This window comes from Equus quagga, chromosome 3 (assembly GCF_021613505.1).
Source record: "Equus quagga isolate Etosha38 chromosome 3, UCLA_HA_Equagga_1.0, whole genome shotgun sequence".
Taxonomy (NCBI): Eukaryota; Metazoa; Chordata; class Mammalia; order Perissodactyla; family Equidae; genus Equus; species Equus quagga.
The window spans coordinates 38,612,069-38,633,990 of NC_060269.1; the positions used below are offsets into that span (position 1 = coordinate 38,612,069).

Below are 21,922 nucleotides of genomic sequence, written 5' to 3' on the forward strand. Positions count from 1 at the left end.
GTTAAGTGTGCAGGTTCTGCTTCAGCGGCCTGGGATTTACCAGTTCGGATCCTGGGCGCGGACATGGCACAGCTTGGCAAGCCATGCTGTGGTAGGCATCCCACATATAAAGTGGAGGAAGATGGGCACAAATGTTAGCTCAGGGCCAGTCTTCCTCAGCAAAAAAAAGAAAAAAAGAAAAAAAGAGGAAGATTGGCAGCAGATGCTAGCTCAGGACTAATTTTCCTCAAAAAAAAAAAAATTTGCAGAATATTTTATTCCTTGGAATATCTGATTTAATATGCTCCAATTTTCATTTGCACATCTTGAGGAATTTTAATTAAGGTAGGATTTGCTAAGGTCAATAAAGCTATACACACTAAGGGTGCTGAAAATCCAATCAGCAATTTTTTTTCCCTACAAGTAGGGAAAAAGTTATGTAGTTATTTCCAGATCTTCTAATCATATAACAAATAGATTATTTCAAATAACCACCCATTTTTTCCTTTATTTCACTAAATTGTAACGTCTTCCCAAAAATGTAAGGACGTTACAAAAGGACTCAGAATAATGATGTAGAAGTTATATTTTGATATTATTTCAACAGTGGGTATTTCATCTTTTCAGATGATTGACTTCATTCTGAAACTGTAATATTCTCCCCAACAAATCTGACAGTGTATAGTGTATTTACCTACTAGAAATCAGGTGCCTGAGAATTTTGTTAAACATCTTCCTTCTTCAGGAAGGGGAGGAAGGGAAAGAGTCATTCAAAATAATCAGAGATTACTTTTATTCTCTAATATCAATAATTGAAAGGAAATGTTCACTGTCATAAGAATAAAAAAGATTGAAATATTTAATGGGAAATTCTAATCGCCTTTCAGAATAATTATCCTCAACTGACCCAAATTCTCTCCACAGCGTCTTCTCCACGTAAATCTTCACTTCCCATCTCTACATGGTTGGAACAAAGTGATTGGGGTCTAGTCCTGCGATACTTGATACCACTCTTATGACACCTAGTCCACATTGCCTAATACCATAACTAGCTATGAACACCCAGGAGTGAAAAGAATAGGAGAGGATGAGAGCCTAAGGCTGCAAAATGCTAAAAGCGTTCTGATTTTAGTGGAAATTAGTGAGAAGAGGACAGATTCTAGATACAGTAGGACAGTAAAACTGAGATAACATTTTGATTGGATTTGGATGTGCTTTGGTGGAATGGATGTGGGTGATGGGAGCAAGGGTGATAATTGGGATAGGAGGATGGGAAAAATAAGGATTTGAAAAGAGAAATCAAGAACGACTCCTAGGTTACAGGGTGAGAATGGTCATTCCAGTAAAGAAATGAGGAAGGCTGGAGGAAGAGCAGACATGCCAGGCTATCAAATCCTGCGGCAGGCTGAATAATGGCCCCCACATATGTCCATGTCATAGTCCTCAAAACCTATGAATATGTTTCCTTACCTGGTAAAAGGGACTTTGCACATATGATTAAATTAAGTATCTTGAGATGGGGAGATTATCCTGGATTATCTGGATGGGCTCAATATAGTCACAAATCTTCTTATAAGAGGAATGCAGGAGAGTAAGAGATGCTTATGAGATTATGCAGAGACATAAAGACGGAAGCATAAGGAAGAGAGAAGGGAAGATGCTATGTTGCTGGCTTTGAGGATGGAGGAATGGGCCACAAGCCAAGGAATGCAGCTGGCCTCTAGAAGTTAAAAAAGTTAGACATGATTCTCCCCTAGGGCCTAAAGATGGAATGCAGCCCTACCAACACCTTGATGTTAGCGCAGTGAAACTGACTTCAGACTTCTGACCTCCAGAACTGTGACAATAAATTCACGTTGTTTGAAGCCACTAAGTTTGTAGTAATTTGTTACAGCAGCAATAGGAAACTAATACATACATGTTAGACTTGCAGCACCTATTAGATATTGAAGTAGAGATGCTGAGTAGGCAGTCTGGAGCTCAGAGAGGGCAGGACTAGAGAAATAAAACCAGAAGAATTTGTTTGAACGATGGACCCTCTCCCCCACATCACTCTAACCATGCATCCCAAGAAACTATTCATGCACACACAATATTTTTTCATGTAACTTCAAGATGTTCAAAAATCCCTGTATTCATAGAACCTCCAGAATATGGTAAGTAATCACAAGGCAGCCTGTTCTAACCCTGATAAGATTACTCCCTCCCTAAGGAGGATGAAACCAAATAACTCTTCACTTTAAAAAGATCTTTTTTAAAAAACTCTTCTCTCTGGGGCCAGCCCAGTGGTATAGTGGTTAAGTAGCGGTGTATTGGTTAAGTTCACGTGCTCTGCTTCAGAGGCCCGGGATTTGCCAGTTCAGATCCTGGGCGCAGACCTACACAGTGCTTATCGAGCCATGCTGTGGAAGGCGTCCCACATATAAAATAGAGGAAGATGGGCACAGATGTTAGCTCAGGGCCAGACTTCTTCAGCAAAAAAAAAAAAAAAAAAGAGGAGTATTGGCAGCAGATGTTAGCTCAGGGCTAATCTTCCTCAAAAAAAAAAAAAATTGCAGAATACTTTATTCCTTGGAATATCTATCTGATTTAATATGCTCCAAATTTCATTTGCACATCTTGAGGAATTTTAATTAAGAATAGCAGTCGGCTGATCAATGAAATTTTTTATCAATGAATTTTAAACAATGAAAACATTTCAGCCTTAAAAATTAAAATCGCCAGAGCATCTTCAAAGGCAAGTGCGTGGATTTTAGGAGAAACCGCCTATCTCTCTGAGTTCAATGAAGTGATTTTTATTTCTGAAACAGAGAGCTAACATAAAATACCTTGAGGAGATAGTATTAAAAAAAATATGTTTCACATCATTTTTGTGCAGAAGCTGCTGAGTTGGTATCATAAGGAAAAATATGTTAGCTCACTTAAAGAGGCCCAATAAACAACTAGTTCCAAAATGAGCATATTTTAAAATTCTAAAAATAGGTTGCAGAGAAAAGAAAACAAAATCAATGTCAACCTACCCTTCTTTGGAGCCCATCTGGCTTAGCCAAGCCCTTCCAAGGGACTATCCAGGAAAGGTCAGGATGGGAGCATCCTGCTGTTGGACCATGCTCAATACTGCACACAGTCAGCTTTGCACAATACGTTTCATCAAGTGTTGGAGTCTCTACATGTGAAAAAATCTACCAAATACTATGTGAGTTCATAAAATATGCTCTAGAAAAATCTTCCTAGAAGAAAGATAACATTTTTCCAGCCATGAAAGTAAGCTATGCAAACAGGACAGACCTGGGAATTCCCAGAAAAAAATAAAAGAAAAAAGGTGCAAGGTCATGTTAAGGAATTTGAGCTTTAAGGGGAGGATACAGTGTAAATGACATTGAAAGGTTTTAACACAATCAGTTTGCATTTTAGATTAAAAATCACTTTGGTGGTTGTGTAGAGAATGGATTACAGAGAAGCAAGCCAGGAGGTAGAAAGGCTAGTTACAAGGCTGTTGTGAACAGTAAGAGATGCCTGGACCAGGATGGTAGCAATGAGGATGGAGAGAAGAGGACAGAGTCAAGGGCTACATAGGAGACGTACTCAATAGAATCTGCTAACCGACTTATGAAAGTAATCATGGTGAGGGAGGAAGTTAAGCACTTCACTCAGGTTTCTGGCTTGAGCAACTTGAGTCAAGTCATTCATTGAGATATGGAACCTTGGAGAAGATGGGTTAAGGGTGAGAAATATAAGTTAAATACATCTAGAGTCTATAAAAAAGAAATCCAAACAGACACATTACATTCTTACATTAAGCATTTATTAAATAAGCAAGTTGAGAGAATTAGAACATATTCCAAAAGCTCAACGGCCAATTTCTAGTTATTTATTAGTTGTAGAGAGTTCAGGAAAAATGGCACACAATTCTAAAACCAAGTTTTTGCCATTCGTTTCAGTCTGCTCACACTAGTGAACCTTTCAAGGAGGCCATGGCAGATGATGTTGCTGTTCCCAGTGATTCACTGCCCTCTCTGCCGAAGGATTATCCACCCTCTTGAGGTACCAAGTGACTTGCAGGGCCACCTACAGAAGGATTACACCTCCCTGCATCACTACCATCACGTTGGTCAAAGAAATGTAAGAAGTGATATATGCCACTTCTGAGCAGGTTTTAAAAGCTAGCACATGTTTGTCCACTGCTCTTTCTTCCAGTTAGAGATTGCTCCTTCAGCTAGGATTCCAGAATGAAGAAGACAAGTGAGGCTGAGCTGTAGCTCACCACTTGAATATAACTGTTGTAAGATACTGAGCTCTAGAGGTTGTCTGCAACCACAGCATTAACAACAAAATATGATGGATTTATGACAGATATAGGTGTCCAACAAATAACAATGTAGGATTTGTGCTTCTGCTCTTCCAGTTGAATTTTTTTGGTGACCTGCTAGGAAGTGATCTGATGGGGAAAAAAAAACAGATAGTTGGCCCAAGTGTCCCAAAACTAAGACCAAGGATTTTTAACCTGAAAGGAAACTTGATCGTCTGGAGTCAATAAACTTTTTGTGTAAAGGGCTGGACAATAAAAATTTAGGCTTACAGGCCACAAGGACTCTGTTGCACCTACTCAATACTGCAGATATATCACAAAAGCAGTCATAGATAATATGTAAATGAATGAGCACTGCTGTGTTCCAATAAAACTTTATTTACAAAAACAGGCAGAGAGGCAGATTTGGCCCAGAGGGCTATAGTTTCCAGATCCCTGGTCTAAATCCTTCATATTGTCAACGAGGAATCCAAGACCCAGAGAGATTAAACCTGGCTGGTGGCAAGCTAAGCATTAGAAGGCAGGTCTCCCGAATCTAGTCCTCTAGAATAGGTTCTGTTGAGTCACAAGATGGAGACAAAATACACAGGAAAAAATAAGGCAGAGAATGCTAAGGGTAGGTTTTAATTATGTTAAACAGCTTTCAACAGTTTGGTTATAAATGAGGATTTGCTTTTCAAGTGACTATGGCTTTCATAAAAACAAGGGAATGTCATAGAACCGAACAGGTGAACAAATGATAAATTAGCCAGTGTATGAAAAATGAGCTTCAGAGGAAACACAATTACATACCTCCTTCCTACTAGCATTTCCTCGAACACTTTATCAGCCATTTCTTTTATGAACAGGACAGCATTTGCTAAGATCATTAAGGTAACTCATCTTAAGCCAAAATGGGTTTGAAAAAAATACCGTAATATGAGCAACAAATACACTAGGGCCAGCAAGCAATTATTTCACATGGCATTTTAAATTTATTTTTCTTTCTTTTAACTTCCAAAGAAATACTCACTGGAGGAAATTCGAACAATACGGAAGTATATTAAGTGACACACTCCATGCCCTCCTCAATTCCACCCCCAAGAGTGTTAACACATGACTGATTTATATCAGAACAGTGCAATAAAACTACTTTCTCTGAGTCACTCTTTTTACAACAAAGAGGAATACAGAGTTCCCCTGGCCAGACAGCCCTTGGAAATCATATTTTAAGACAACAAAGAGGTTATGGACGGTCTGTGGCCCAGAACTGAGAAAAGCAAGCTGCCGATGCAGGGTTTAAATGGAGAGTCTTGACCTCAGCACTGTAACCAGATGAATGAGGCTGCTGAAATACCTTGATAATGCTTCTGTGGGATACACAAACACTTCAAAAATGAGTAGGAATATCTATACCTTCTCTTTTGGTATTTTATTGGGAAAAGTTAGGCCAATTTGCTCATAAAAAGACCAACAATCTGAATCAGTTTTTGGTTTCTTTTTTAATCCATACTTGAGTGACATGAGTCGAAATGGCAGAGTAAGGAACTCCAAAAGTCCATCCTCCATAAAAGCAATAAAAAAACTGGCAGAAACCGCAGAATCAGTTTTTTTGGAACTCTGGAAACTAACCAAAAGCTTGTAGCAACCACTTAATGCACTTAAGTACAGCAAAACAGTCAAGAAAAACTATCTGGGTTTTGGTTAAAGTAACAAGCTTTGTGGCATTTTATTTTTTTTATTTTTATTTATTTATTTATTTGTTTGTTTATTTTGAGGAAGATTAGCCCAGAGCTAACTGCTGCCAATCCTCCTCTTTTTCCTGAGGAAGACTGGCCCTGAGCTCACATCCGTGCCCATCTTCCTCTACTTTATACGTGGGACGCCTACCACAGCATGGCATGCCAAGTGGTGGCATGTCTACACCCAGAATCCGAACCAGCGAACCTTGGGCCACTGAAGCAGAATGTGCGAACTCAACCACTGCACCACTGGGCTGGCCCCTGTGGCATTTTAACTTACCCTGGTCCCATCCCCCATTCCCCAGCTCAGTGATAGCCTTGAAAATAACAGCCTGCCTTCCTAGTACTGGTACCAGAGGCAGCAGAACAAACCTCATTCACAAAGAACTGTAGTAACTTGTTTTGACCTGTCTGGTGGTGCCCTAGAAGACAAAACATTGACCTTTATTGTGTCTAACTCAGAATTCTAAGTGCTAAAAAGTGGCTAACTGGAGGGAGTTTGTTGAAAACACTTACAGGCAAATAAATCTATTTAATTGCTGCTACGTGAGGTAATGGATAAGAGTTGGGGCAAACAAAAGACTAATGAAAGAAGTTGGGAGGAAAGGCTGGAGAATGAGATGCTTTGGGGAATAAGGGCCTTGAAAAGCTCTCATATATTCCAGAACATCTAGATGGCCATGTGCATTCCCAGGGTGTGCACATGCTCCAAAAAGATCTGAGAAGGCCCTAAGCTCTCACCGCTGGCTGACCTTCAGGCTGTTCACAAGCAGAAAGCAAAGCCTAAGGGAAGTTGTACACTGTCTGGCTGAATGCGTGCTTCAATACACACACAGAGCCCACCTGCAAAGAGTGATTTTTGTTTTTTGGCTTCTGGGCATTTAAGAAAAACTCTGTCAGGGGCCAGCCCAGTGGCACAGCGGTTAAATGCACACATTCCACTTTGGCGGCCCAGGGTTCAGTGTTTCAGATCCCGGGTGCGGCCATGGCACTGCTTGGCAAGCCATGCTGTGGTAGGTGTCCCACATATAAAGTAGAGGAAGATGGGCATGGATGTGAGCTCAGAGCCAGTCTTCCTCAGCAAAAAGAGGAGGATTGGCAGCAGATATTAGCTCAGGGCCAATCTTCCTCCAAAAAAAAAAAAAAAAAAAGGAAAAACTCTGTCCAATCACCAGCTGATCACTAAGCTGAAACTGAGACTTCAGGGCCACACATCGCAAAGAATACATACTTCACAAGATTAGTTCAGAAAAGTCACTAAACAAATAACCACCATATTAAGCAGCAATAACAAACCCTGGGAGGGAGAAGAATCTGATTTCCAGAGTTGCTACACTGTAATATTCAAAATGTCCTGTTAATTACCAGGCATCCAAAGAAACAATTAGCACCCACATACAGAAAAAAGAGCAATCAATATAAACCATTTCTCTGGAAGCCAAGACTCTGGACTTACTAGACAAAGACTGTAAATCAGCTATTTTCAATATGCTCAAAGAGCTAAAGACACTGCTCATAGAATGATAAAATAAGCTGCAGACTAGGAGAAATATTTTCAAATCTCATATCTAACAAAAGATTTGAATGCAAAATATGTCTTAAAAACTCTACAATATGAAAACAAACAATCTAATTTTTAAAAGTGCAAAGATTTGAACATTCTTCACTAAAGATGATATATGGGTGGCAATTAACCACATGAAAAGATTCTCAACATTATTATCCATTACAGAAATGACCATTCAAGCCACAATGAAATATCACTACATATTTATCAGAAAGGCTAAAATAAAAACAAAAACAAACAAGAAAAACCTGGCAATACCAAAGGCCGGTAAGGATGTGGAGCAACTGGAACACTCATACATTGCTGGTAATAATGCAAAATGGATACCACCACTCTGGAAAACAGTTTGGCAGTTTCTTATAAAGTTAAACATATATTTACCATATGACTCAGCAAACTGGTATCTAGGTACTTAAACTAGAGAAATAAAAACTTCTGTTTACACAAAAACCTGCATACGAATGCTTATAGCAGCTTATTCATAATCATCAAAAACAAAACAATCTAAATATCTTTCATCAGGTAAACAGATAAACTGTGGTACATTCATACGATGGAATACTACTCAGCAGTAAAATGGAACAAACTATTGATACACAGAACACCACGAATGAATCTCCACAGCATTGTGCTGGATGAAAAAGCCCAGTCTCAAAGGTTATATACTTTATGATATGTACATATCACACATAGATATGATTGTATAATATTCTAGAAAAGGCAAAACGACAGAGACAGAGAACAGATCAGTGGTTGTGGGGGTTGGGGGGGGAGGTGTTAGGGTTACACAGAAAGTTTGACCACAAGGGGCAGCACAGGAATTCCAAGGTGATGAAACTGTTCTGTAACCTGTGGTCACACGAATCTATACATGTACTAAAACTCATAGAACTATGTACCAAAAAGAAGTCAACTTTACTGTATGTAAACTTAAAAATTAAAGGAGACAAAACACTGCTGGGGTTCAAATCCCAGCTCCAGTTCTCTTTGCCCCATTTTCCTCATCCTAAAAAGAGAACCTGACTTTCTGTGTTCTTAGAGGGAATGCATCAGTTCCTGACATTAAATGACTGATAAATAAAATGTTTTGTTCAGATACGCTAAAAAGTTGGCACTTTTTAAAAACTTACTACAGGAGTAAGAAAGCTAGTTTTCAATTAAAAGAGCAAAGAATTAATAAAGAATACTGGAATTAAAACCCCTAAGTCTTCATTATCTTCATCAAACTCTCATTAGAAACCCATGAGGGGACCAGTACCAAAGTACCCTCTACAAGGTTTACGAAATCCTTGCGCTCAAGGAGCTCCTGCAAGGTTTGTTCCAAGAGGGGCAGTAAGGACTCGACATCACATTTAGCGCTGATAGCAAACGCGCCCTAGTTAAGGCTTAACGCTAAACGTTCAGCATCACTGCCCCTCTCCTGGAGAGGGTGCCCAGTGGCAGCCTCCTTTGCCCAAGTCAGGGAACGTTAGCAACGTTGGACTTGTCGCTTGCTTTGATGCCCTACATCCCATGTGTCACCAGACCAGTCAATCCTCCTTCAGAAATATCTGTAACATTCACCCTCCACACTATTGTAGACATTTGTGGGGCTTGGGGCTTTTTAAGCAGCAGCTGCTGCTGCGAGTAATGGCGACTTTCTCCTTACCAGAAAATCAGCCTCCTTCTCTCAGTCAAATATCCAAACCTACATCAAATTTCAAAACCCAATCCAATGAGGGCCCAAGATGGCGGCGCGCGGGCGGGGAAAGCCGCTCACAGCCGGGAAGCGACAACCGTCCCCGAGGGCCCCCGCGCGGCGGGCGGGCGTGCAGGTCGCGGCCCCCGCCTGGGGCAGGAGCTCAGCGCCCAGGGCTGCCAGGCTTCCCCGCAGCAAGAAGGCCCTGCAGGGAGCCGCTGGGAAGGACGCCGAGAGCGAGGACTTGAGGTCCACTTGCTGCCCCGCAGCCCAGAGCCTGGCGCCAGCTGTGCTGATAGCACCAAGTCGCAAACGTCTAGAGCTCTTAAGACTTAAAAGGAAACAGGAAAACGTGACATTCCTGCGTGTCAGAGCATAGTGTTTCTTCAACAGGGTAAGACATGGGCAGAATAGGAATTCACTTTCCATTATTGTGTACACGAGGATTTGGGTTAGAATAAAATGTAACCAAACGAACGATAAAAACCACACTGAATCATTTTTTTAAAAGTTCGGTTCCATTCTGTTTGACAGGTATGTGTTAAACATATGTGCCAGGCACTGTTCTGAGTCATTGGGCTTTCACAAAATGAGCCTCTCCTCTCCTAGACAGAACTCATTCCTGAAAGTCAGAGTGTTCCGCTCATGCATGGAGCCTGCTAATTTTACCCCCTCTCCATTCCAAGAAACCTCGGAATATCACCCAGGGCAAAGTCCCATCTGACAGAAGCAGCTGCAGACAATTCTTAATTCTTGAAGGCTGGTAGCCAGGTAGGTACCACAGGACACTACCGTCCTCCCCCAGGAGAAAGGACCAGGGATGGGTCTGAAAAGGTGGCTGTGTATAGTTTGTCATAGGCCTCTAAGGTAAACCAGCATGAGAACTCTGCCCAAAAGGGGCACTGTGCGCAGGAGGTGGCTGGCCAACCTTAGAGCCTCTTTCTTGGAGAGACTGGCTGTAAGAAAAACAAGAGAGAGCCAATTATTCAGTAACTTCAGAAGCCACGTAAGCAGACAGAAGTAAACTGAGTCACAAAAAATGGTGGTGCCACTGACATAAGGAATAACAATCATCCCAACTTACAAAGGAATGTTCTCTGGAATAGCTATTTGCTATCTGTTTCCTAGAGCTACTCTTATCTCCAAATGACTTCTGAGACTACTTCCTGTGTCTTCTAACTTACCCATGTATCCTCATAATAAGCCTCCATCAGCTAAGGATAGCAGAACAGGCTTCTCTTTCTTGCAATCTGAAAGAACATAGCTATCACATGCATTGCTTTCTGGTTCCTTCAATGATAGCTCCTTGCACTGTTGTTTATGTGAAGCCTTCTTAGGCTCTAAGATAACAGAGAGACTGAATAAAATCCATGTATAAAATGCATGGTGGATTCTGTTTATTCTGTTTGACTAAAAGTCATCACAACATGAATTACTTATGATGGAAAAACATAGTTCAAATTACAAGAAATCACACTAAAACCGCTCAACATCACATTTTTTAATAAGATGCTAAGCCAGTGAGTCTCACCTCACATAGAACTTCAAAACTCCAGCTCCCCAGCTACGATTCCAGAGAAATTAATCAGGAAATCTGAGGGTGGGGTCATGAGCATATATCTTTTTTAAAGCGCCCCAGTTGATTCTGATGCCCAGGCAGAGTTGAGAACCTTGGCACTGAGGGGAGTAATTGAGAGCCTTGTTATTCAAAGTGTGGTTCAGGGACTAGTGCAGCAGCAGCATCACCTGGAACTTGTTGGAAATGCAGAATCTCAGGCACCATCCCAAACCTACTAAATCAGGATCTGCATTTTATGTGTATGCATGTGTGTGTGTGTGTGTGAGTGAGGAAGATTGTAGCTGAGCTAACATCTGTACCAATGTTCCTCTATTTCATTTGGGATGCCGCCAGAGCGTGGCTTGACGAGTGGTCCCAGGTCCATGCCCCAAATAAGACCCTGTGAACCCCAGGCTGCCAAAGCAGAGCACACAAACTTCACCACTATGCCACTGGGCCACCCCAGGATCTGCATTTTTATAAGATCTCCAGGTGATCTGTAGGCATACTAAAGTTTGAGAAGCACTGTTTGGAGGTCCCATTGCTACAGAAATGTGAGAAATACCACACCATGTTATAAAGTTGAATACCTCAAGAAATCTATGAAGAAGAAATAGGAAGAGAAAAGCATAAGAGATAAAATGTTTGTGATATTAGTCTGAGAAAGACAAACACTAGATGATTTCACTCATATGTGGAATATAAACAAGTACTTGGACAAAGAAAACCGTTCAGGGGTTACCAGGGGAAGGGGGTTGGGGTGGGGGTACAGGGGGTGAAGGGGACCACTTATGCGGTGACAGTTAAGAAATAATGTACAACTGAAATCTCACATTGATGTAAACTGTTATGAACTCAATAAAAAAAAGCTTGTGATATTATGTATTTCACATTATTAAGTATCTAATTAAGAGTAATATTCAAATGCAAGTCTGCACACTTTAAAACTTGAAATACCACTTGTTTCAAGTGAATTCCACTTACAAACCACTTTCCACTGGCAACAGTTATACCTCAATTGAGTGACACAAATCTGCCTTGTAATCTCCAGACAGCTCCAGTTATCTCCACTGAGCTACTGTATGTGTGGAGGGGGAGTCCTGTGAGGGAATAAAGAAACAAGGGGTGTGGTGACAATACAAAAAGGGATCATTTACATGGGTGGCTCCATGCCAGAGGACCTTCGAGTGTTACATGAACACCTCTGTACTAGTTTCAAAGGACTATTTGGAAATGGCAATATTTATTGCCAGAAAAACTACTTCTCCACATGTTGTGCAAACATTTTCTCCTGTGCCCTCGTTCTTGGCCAGCTCTCAGAGAAAAAGCATTCAGCCGTCTTCCAGTATAGGGATTCCTTGCTTAACGTATCTTTGGGAAACAGCGCTCCGGTAAAACGAAGGCAGCCATATTGAAAACAAATGAACTCTGAACGTTAAGCAGCAGCCCTGGCATGCGTCATAGGGCTCATTAGCAATGCAATTGTTAATCTGCTCATAGGCATCAGAGTAGGAAGAAAATCACCTCCCTTCACAGCTTCTATTTATTTATTCCCTGAGAAGCATTTAGCCCTGGTCCTAGGCAAAATGTCAAAATCTGAAAACTGGTTTCAGATTCTATAGGTTCCTCTTCAGTACCTTTCAACTTGTCTAAGGATGACCATGACCCACTTCAAGAACTATACATCACACATGAGAACTTGAAGTTTACTAGCATGTTCCCCATCATAAACTTGTAGAATAGTAAGAGAATGAATAATTCCCATTTAAAAGATGAAAAAAAAGGGGGCAGGGAGGAGGGACTCTGATTTGTCCAAGGTCACACTAAAATAAAGCACGAAATAGCAAAAAGAATCTAGGTATCCTAAGGTAACCTCATGTTAACAAAATACATTATAGCCAGATGGTAAGGAGAGGAAAAGAAGATCAAGCTGGAATTTATGTCAGTTAGGTATTACATTCAGCTGCTAGTCATAAAGGCCTAAGATAACAGTAGCTTACATAAGACAGAGTTTATTTTTTCTCAAATAAAGGAGGAGGCAGGCAATCAAAAGCTCATATGATGATTCTATTTTAATCATTGGAAACTCAGGTTCCATCAACTTTTCTGCTGTACCATTCACAGTTCATGGCTTCCATTCTCAAGGCAACCTCGTGGCCCAGGATGGCTGCTGTGAGCTACACATCCTTGTTCCTGGCAAGAGGGGGAAGGAAGGTGAGAAGGGCAAAAGGGTATTTCGTGCAGTTGAGCTTCCTTTAAAGAACTTTCCTAGAAATTTCACTCAGCTTTTACTTGCATCTCATTAGCAGGCTGGAAGCAGTTTTGTATGTGGGCACATTGCCACATTCAGGGTTCCATCATATAGGGTTCCATTTACTACGGAAGGAGGGAATGAATATTGGGTCGGCAACTAGGAGTCTGCCACAGAATCCTATTCTGTCACTTCCTAGCTGTGTGACCTTGAGGACTGTAGATTATTCACTCCCTCTAGGCCTCAGGTTCCTCATCTGTAAAATGAAGGAAATTGTCACACCTACCTCATAAGATTGTATGAGGACTAAAGGAGAAAAATACACATACAACAATTAGACTACTACCTGGGACCCAGCACACAATAAATATTAACTCACTATTTGACTATACTAGAGTCCTCCTCTAACTTCCTCTCCATTTCTAAAATTGGAAAGGAAAGAAAATTAGTCCTTTGCACCTGTTGATACTCTAAATGTGCATGAGTTTTAGTCATAGGTCACCTCAATCAGACATAAGTATTTCATGCCTTTCTTTTCTAATTATGAAATGAAATTACGTGCCAGACATCAGCACATATCAGATATTCTGGACAGAACTAGGGTGGAGGAATTGAGCTTACATTCCCCAAAAGGCAGGGTCTAAATACAATCCTCCTGTAGATCTTTGGAGAGACCGAAGCAGCTAAGGAGAGAGTAAAAAACAATGATATCTCCTGTGCAGAATTCCAAAAAATTTATGTAGATACTCTGCCGTCAAGGAGGTGGAGCATAACCCCTTACTCCTTAAACGTGGCTGCAGATAGTGACTTCCTTCATTTCCTACAGTATGGAAATGGGGGTTGGGGCTAAAGGTAGCCTTAGAGTAAAGAAAACTGACAAACACCACCTCAGCTAGGTGATCGAGGTCAATATCAACACTGATAAATGATGTTAACATTATGTACCCTTAATATGTGATAAAAATGGTACTTAACCTCTGTAGTTAACACTCAATCCTCCCAAACACCCATAACTCTAGTCTAATAATGAGAAAAACATCAGACAAATCCCAACAGAGTGACATCTACAAAATATCTGACCAGTACTCCTCAAAACTGTCAAGGCCATCAAAAACAAGGGAAATCTGAGAAACTATCACAGCCAAGAGGAGCCTAAGGAGACATGACACCTACACATAATATGGTATCCTGGATGGGATCCTGCAAAACAAGAAGGGATTAGATAAAAACTAAGGAAATCTGAATAAAGTATGAACTTTAGTTAATAATACATCCACAGGGGCCGGCCCGGTGGTGCAGCAGTTAAGTTCGCACGTTCCGCTTCAGCGGCCCGGGGTTCACTGGTTCGGATCCTGGGTGCGGACATGGCACTGCTTGACACGCCATGCTGTGGTAGGCATCCCACACATAAAGTAGAGGGAGATGGGCACGGATGTTAGCTCAGGGCCAGTCTTCCTCAGCAAAAAGAGGAGGATTGGCAGCAGTTAGCTCAGGGCTAATCTTCCTCAAAAAAAAAAAAAATACATCCATATTGGTTCACTAATTGCAACAAATATACCATACTAATGTAAGATGTTAATAATAGGGGAGATCAGGGGACGGCCCCGTGACCGAGTGGTTAAGTTCGTGCACTCCACTTCAGCGGGCCAGGGTTTCACTGGTTCGGATCCTGGGCACAACCTAGCACCAGTCATCAGGGCATGCTGAGGCAGCGTCCCATATAGCAGAGCCAGAAAGACATACAACTAGAATACAGCACTGTGTACTGGGGGGGCTTTGGGGAGAAGAAGGAAAAAAAAAAAGGATTGGCAACAGATGTTAGCTTAGGTGCCAATCTTTAAAAAAAATAATAAAAATAATAGGGGAAATCAGATGTGGGGTAGATGAGAACTTCTGTATTATCTTCACAATTTTTCTGTAAATCTAAAACTATTCTAAAAAACAAAGTTTATTAAAAGAAAGAAAGAATGGTAATGGTACCACCCACCCCATACCACCATACACCAATCCCCACTCCAAGGGCAAGCTTACAGCTCCTAAAAGGGAAGCCTAAACTGCTGACAGGCAGGAACTGATATCCTGCCCTCTTATAAACAAGGGGGCCAGGCCTTCTTTCTGCCCTGTGTCAGGCTATATCCTCTTCCTCCCCAACCTTAAACCTGCTCTACGTTCTGAAGCTACTAGACATATATTTTCATCTTCCACTTAATTGATAAGATTTCCATTATACATATGTTAGTACCATAAATTCCCCTAGAACACACCCCATGTCTCCATCACCTTATCAGTGGAGCTCCTATCTTGAAAGGGGCCTGCAGGACAACTTAAGCTAAAGTACCTGCCCTCTCCAGCGACGGCAATATCTTGAGCTTTGCACCTTTGGTTTCTCCCTCACCAACAGAGCTCTTCTCAAGGAGCCCAGAGAAATCCCCCAAGATCTGACTTAGCACACTGGCAAACCTCTATAAACCAAGGCAGAAGTTATCTTTCTTCTCATCTCCTAGAGTTATAAAACATAAGGCTGGAAGCCTCATCCCTTCAATTAATAAGGCAAAAACTGAGGCCCAGAAAGTTGCTGTAAATTGCCAGAGGCTAAAGCTAACTGAGAGAGACTCAGTTTGAACCCAGGTGTTCAGAGGGCGAGTCTCTAAGTACCAGTGAACGAAAAGCTGAAATGATCTGAGGGAAAACAGAGTGACGATGTTGCCCCCAAGTGTCATATGCCAATGAAGTTATAGACACACTGGATGAATACTCTCAAAGATAAAAAAAACAAAAAAATGAATGAATGAATGCAGGGATTAACCCTGGTTAAAAATAGGATGTAAGATGATCAATTTACCTCTGATTAGCTGAAATCACTTTGAACATAATTACTTATGTCACAAGAGTGAGCTTTTCACTTACGACCATGAAGAAAAGCTAAATACAACTACAAACCATGTTAAAATAGTTTTATGTGTGAGAAAAGCCAAATGAAGAACTGGTCTCAGTCTTTGGGGATCTCGTAGGATTGACGTAGTTCCAAGAAATGCATGAACTCCAAAGCAAAGCAACTACACTTGATTATGAAACGGTGAAGATGCAGATTTCCATCCTTTTTCTCTGCCAACCTGAAACTCCACAACTATTTCCCAATAAAGAAAAATGGAGACTCAACTAAGCGTCAGATATCTTAACAACAATAACAAAAGTACACGAGTAAACGCTAATAACTTTATAGGTATTTACTATGTGCCGAGCTGTGCTCTAAAGGTATTACATATATTAACTCATTTAATCTTCAAACTCTATGCAATAGGTTTTTTAATATTCCCATTTTGCAAATAAAGAATGGAAGCACAGAGAGGTTAGGTCACACAGTTAGCAAGACGAGAGCCAAGAAATAAACCAAGACAGTCTGGTTCTCTTATGCTACATTCCATTTGATAGTCACCATGGACTACTTTATATCCTTATTTATCTTCTTGAAAGTGTATTAGTCTTACCTTCCCTAATTCTATGACACGTTCTTTAAAAGCAGGGAGCCTATTTTAGATATCTCTTTGTGTTGCCAGTATTTTCTACACCATTTTGCACACATTACATTGATGGGGATAACTAGACAGGTCCTCCTAAAGAACTTGGCGAGTGCAGGATTTTTAAAACGACGTGTAAATATATCCATAGTTTCCATGGGACTTAAAATAACTTTCCAAAATAAATTAGACAGCTTTAGAATTCTAATAACAAAAACTAGAGATGGTGCCCCAGAAGAATTGTGCAGTTTTCAAAAGTATCTAACTTATTAGACAGAGCTGTATATTCTCTGGGAGAATATGACTTGGCGTGTGATAAGGATTAACTCAAAGAAACTATAATTTATGACTTGGAACACACAACAGAGGTAACTGAGGTGCAGCTATACCTGGCTGCGTTATTTTAGATTAAGTTTTCTAACATTTCTGAGTCTCAGTTTACTCATCTTTAAAATGGGAATAACAAAACGTACCCTCTTCCCTCTCAGGTTGTCGTAAGAATCAAATTAAATGAGGCAGGGAAAGCCCTTCCTGAGCAGAAAAGAACCAGATAAATATAAAGAATTTCTAAAATATAACAAGCACCATGCAGGTAGAAACGTGTGCATTAATATCAATTGACTTTATTAGCAATCAGTAGGACAGCTCAGAAAACCATGGACTTTCAGGTCAAAAAGACCTAGATTTAAGGCCCTATTCTGCCCTTTACTAGCTGAGGGACCTTGGGGAAGCTGCTTAAACATTTTTGTCTTAATCTTTTCAATTGCAAAATGAAGAAAATAATACTTCACAGAGGATAACATATAAGAAGCACAACGAATTTCATTCTGTGCCCTCATACTGACAATATTAGTTATTTTGCTTAAAACACATTGGAAAAGTTGTATCAGTCCTTCCAGAGTTTACCATAAAGACATCAATACAAAGAAAGAATAAATTTATTTAGTATTTATGAAACCCTATTAAATGCCTACCACTCTTTTGGGTGATTAGGGGAGGACCTAGAATTTTGTATTCTCTGCCCTTTGGAGAAACAGTATAAAAATGCTGTAGGCCCATCAGCGGTTCTCAGACCCATTTGAGAGTCTGACAAAAGCTATGGCACCTCTCCCTGAAGAAAGCTACAGAACTTATAGGAGACAACAGGACAACATCTTCATGACCTTGGGGTAGTGAAAGCATTTTTAAGCCACGGAGACAGTGAGGGGAGGAGAGATACTAACTATAAAGAGAAAGATTCAAAAGTACACCTACATTAAAATTAAGAATTTCCACATCAAAAGAAACCATAAAGAAAATTTTAAAAATAAGCCACAGAGTAGAAGATATTTGCAATACGTGTAACCAACAAAAGTCGAGATTCCTGTGTAAATAAAAAACTCCAACAAATCAATAAAAAGTGTCTATATTTATACAATAAAAAAAACTACAGTTGCATATACCAAAATGGATAAATCTTAAAAACTTAATATTGAGTGAAAAAATCATGACACTAAAGAATACACACAGGATGATTCCACTCATATGAAGATGTAAAATAGGTAAAACTAAATAATATTGTCTAGGGATGCATCTGTGTATGCAAATACAGACAGGTAATACTCTACAGAAAAGCAAGGAAATAATAATCAAAAAAAGTGGTTCCCTCCAGGGAAAGGAAGAGGTCGTGACTGAGAGAGATTGGAGTCTGCTTCTAGGGAACTGATAATAATCTGTTTCTTGACTACGACGTAGGTTATAAGAGTTTTACTTTACAATTTATAGGTTTTAGACGCTCTTCTGTATGCACATTGCAAAAACAAACACCTCCACAACAACACCTAAATTTAGATGGAAGAGGAGGAGTTCACAGGCGCCCGCAAGTCCATAAACCCCAAGTTAATGGCCTCGAGCTATGTGAGATCAAAGAAAAAGAGAAAATCCCTTGATTCCAAAGTGGTGGGGGAGGTGGGAGTGATGAGAACAGGAAAGGTGAAAGATTAGAAAAAGATTAAGCAGAAGAAACACTAAACCTCTGGGTCAGTTCATACTCTCACTTGGAGAGAGAGCAACATCTAGAGCAGCTGTAACTAACAAATGCCCAAGCTTGGTAAGGAATGCGATGGTGTCTGAAAAACACATTAACTAATGAGAGGAAGGAGGAGCACAGCCTGTAAAGAAATGTAAACTATTAAATAATGTGTCCCAAAAGAAAGAAGACCAATAATTGCGAGTTTAATCCTCTACCCACTCCACAATATCTCTGTCCCTCACCCCTTAATGGAGATGGGGCATACTAAATGGTTAGAAACTGCAAACACCAATTTTCTGAGGGAAAAAGTGCACAATGTCATGTCTCAGCAAAATATTATCACAGAACCTAGAAAGGCTTCTGCCAGCCTCAGGAAATTAAGGAACTGGTGAAAACCAGTTACAAAATGCCATTTCCACCAGCCTTGGAATAAATAAACACACTGCAACTAAAAGATAAACATATATTTGGATGATATCTAGGCCGACCTCCAATCCAGCTCTTCCCAGTACAGTGCCTTGTAAGAGAGACGGAAGCTTTTGCTGAGGGTAATAGGAATTCAAGGTAGCCTACACTGTTTAAATCAGTTAATTCCATGGAGGTACACCTCTAGTTTTTTCATTGCGTGCTTAAGACAAGTATTTACTCATATCCAGCAGTTACCCATTATTTCATTAGGTCTGCGTTTATAGTGAACCAAACTATTGATTATTTTCAAAACGGCTGGTGTTCACGTAGACAGTCAAATGCCTTATCTTGGTGGAAAGTCCTTACAATAGGCAAAAGGAATTATTTTTAAGGTTCCAAGATCCTACCAAGGGCATCCAATTGACTATTTCTTCATGTTCCACTTAAATTCTTTCATCTCATTTTCTACCCTCCATTTGTTCCCCACAGATTCATTATCTTCTCTTTAATTCTCCAGCTTTCTCTTAGGTTAAGGAAGCCACATAGAAAATCTTCTTCACAGCCTGATATTCCACTTTCTAAAGAGCATTTAATGGACCATTCTCATCTGAATCTTCCTCACTCCTCTATCTCCCCCTCGTTGTCATCTCCTCAAGTTTGTTCTTCCCTCTTGTTTTCAGACATCTGGCTTCTCCAGTTGGAACCAAAGGCCAGAGAACTTCCTCTTTAATATGTTTGATTGAAAAGCTGCTCCAGGAAGAGGGAAGGGGTGTGGATCCACACGTATTCACTCACTGCTTATTCAAGTTTCACTTGTGCGCCAAACTACTGATCTGGGCCGCCTTTGTATATCCAGAAACTCAAGATCATTAAAGTAATTAGAGGCCCGGAAATGATTCTCAGCCCCAATGAATTTGCCCTTGGGGATGCTATATTCTGCACTAGGGGGGCTCACAAAATAACTCTAAGGCAAGTCCTACAGAAAACTGATGAGCTCCGGCGGTACGGGGGAGGGGAGGGAGGACAGACAGTCACAGGTCCGAAGTTCACAGGCCACCGAAACCAGACTTGACTCTTGGCATTTGGTTCGACCTGGTTGCGGCAGTGCAGGCAAACCAATCGGGAGGGGTCGCTCTCCGCCGAGACCGCCAGACCCAGAGAATTTTCCCCCAGCCTCTCACTCATCCGGAGATAAGTAAACACCCGGGCCACAAATTCCAAACCTGCAGCTCCTGGACTTAGTTTGCACGGAAAATTTGTAGTTTGGCTCCAGGGCCACTAGCAGGTAGAGACCAGTTTGAATTTCCTCGGGCTTGGCCCGTCAGGGAAGATGAGGATGGAAAAGCCACTCTCCCTCCTTCTCTCCTCCGAGTTAAAGGTGCCGGTCCCATCCAGGCTGATGAGACACCTGCGCGGCCCCGCGGCGCCCAGCCCTCGGTCCCCCGGCCCTCCTCGCGTTCCCTGCGCCCCTCACCTGCGGCCGAGTGGCCCGAGAGCGCACGGCCCCGGGCGCGGCGCGGCCCCCCGAGCTCGCGGCGCTCGCGCAGCTCTTCCTCCTCGTCCTCCCGCCGCCGGCCCTCAGCCATGGGCGAGGCGCTGAGGCGCAGCCGGGGGACGGCGGGCGAGCTGCTGGCCCCGGCGCCCAGTCCGCGAGCACCCGGCGCCCCGCGCCAGCGCCCTCGGGGCCTGGAAGGCTGGTCCTCGCACGGAGGTGGGGGCTGCGGCGGCTGTGGAAACGGCTACCCCTGCGGACTCCACCTGCAGCCGCGGGGGAGCGGCCGGCGCCGGCCGAGCCAGTCTCCCCGCCTCCTCGCGGCGCACCAGCGGCCTCTTTCTGCCTGCTTTCTCTCTCCCCCTCTCTTCCCCCTTCCTCTTTCCCTTCCCCGCCCCGCAGCGGTGGAGCCAAGGATCGGGCGGGTTCTGGCCCGGCCTCGCCTCCTCGGGGAGGGGTTACCGGCCACCGAGGCCGCCCCACAGCCGCGCACGCTGGAACCACCGCTCGACCAAGACAAACGCGTACAAAAATATAAAGAGGATAGGAAGGGGGGAAAGAGGAGGTGGCCTGGTCTCTTCCTGCCCTTTCACAATATTTCGGTGTCAACAGGAAACCCATTTGCTTGACGCTTAAACAAAAGGAGGAGGAGGTGGAGGAGGAGGAGGAGGAGGAACCTGCCCCCAGCCGGACTTGGAGGGATGGGACAGCTGGGAGCCGCTGAACTTGGAAACAAACTAGGCTTGGAATTTGGTCGAGCCTCCGCGTTGCACACTTGTTTCTTTCCCTCTCTTTTCGTCCTTTTAGATAGAGCCTCGCCAAGAGCACAGGCGATTTTTAGGGCAGTGAAACTACTCTGTACAGATCCTGTAATGATGGATACGTGTCATTATACCTGCGTCCAAACCTATAGAATATACAACATGAGGAGTGAACCCTAATGTAAACTATAAACTTTGGGTGATTATGAAGTGTCAGTGAAGGTTCCTCAATTGTAACAAATGGACCACTCTGGGGGAGATGTTGATAATGGGGGAAGCCATGCATGTGAGGACATGGGGTATATGGGAAATCTCAATCTTCAGCTCAATTTTCTGTGAACCTAAAAACTACTCTAAAATATGAAGTCTAATAAAAAAATTGTTTTCAATCGAGCCTCGCTGTATTCTGATTAACTTAGGGTTAGGAAATAGCCACAAGCCTCAGAAGAAAGCATGTAAGAGCCTGGTCCCTGATTATCCATAGAGAGACGATTTGGTGAAGTGGCAGGAGCACTGGCTCTGAAGTCAGAAACCGTGATTTGAAGCACTTAGCTGTGAGACCAACCCCTGTGAAAAATTTTCAAAGCTGAAAAGCACCGTGAAAGAAAGTTCTGTGTATCTATATAGTACACATCTTAGATTCAGTACGCACATATGTACTTTCACACA

General features: G+C 41.9%; 1 protein-coding gene across 10 annotated transcripts in view; it reads right to left on the bottom strand.

Annotated features, from left to right (window-relative positions):
- Nucleotides 1-20,845, bottom strand: part of SH3D19 (SH3 domain containing 19) — a 161,389-nt gene extending 140,544 nt beyond the window's left edge. For 4 of the 10 annotated variants that reach the window (XM_046655985.1, XM_046655984.1, XM_046655991.1 and 1 more), the window contains exon 1: nucleotides 20,475-20,845. In XM_046655985.1, coding sequence (XP_046511941.1) covers nucleotides 20,475-20,586 — 112 coding nt within the window. In that variant the 5' untranslated portion in view covers nucleotides 20,587-20,845. The remainder of the gene's footprint in view (nucleotides 1-20,474) is intronic. The other 6 variants (XM_046655988.1, XM_046655986.1, XM_046655987.1 and 3 more) reach the window with 3 other exon arrangements.
- Between the last annotated feature and the right edge of the window lie 1,077 nt (nucleotides 20,846-21,922).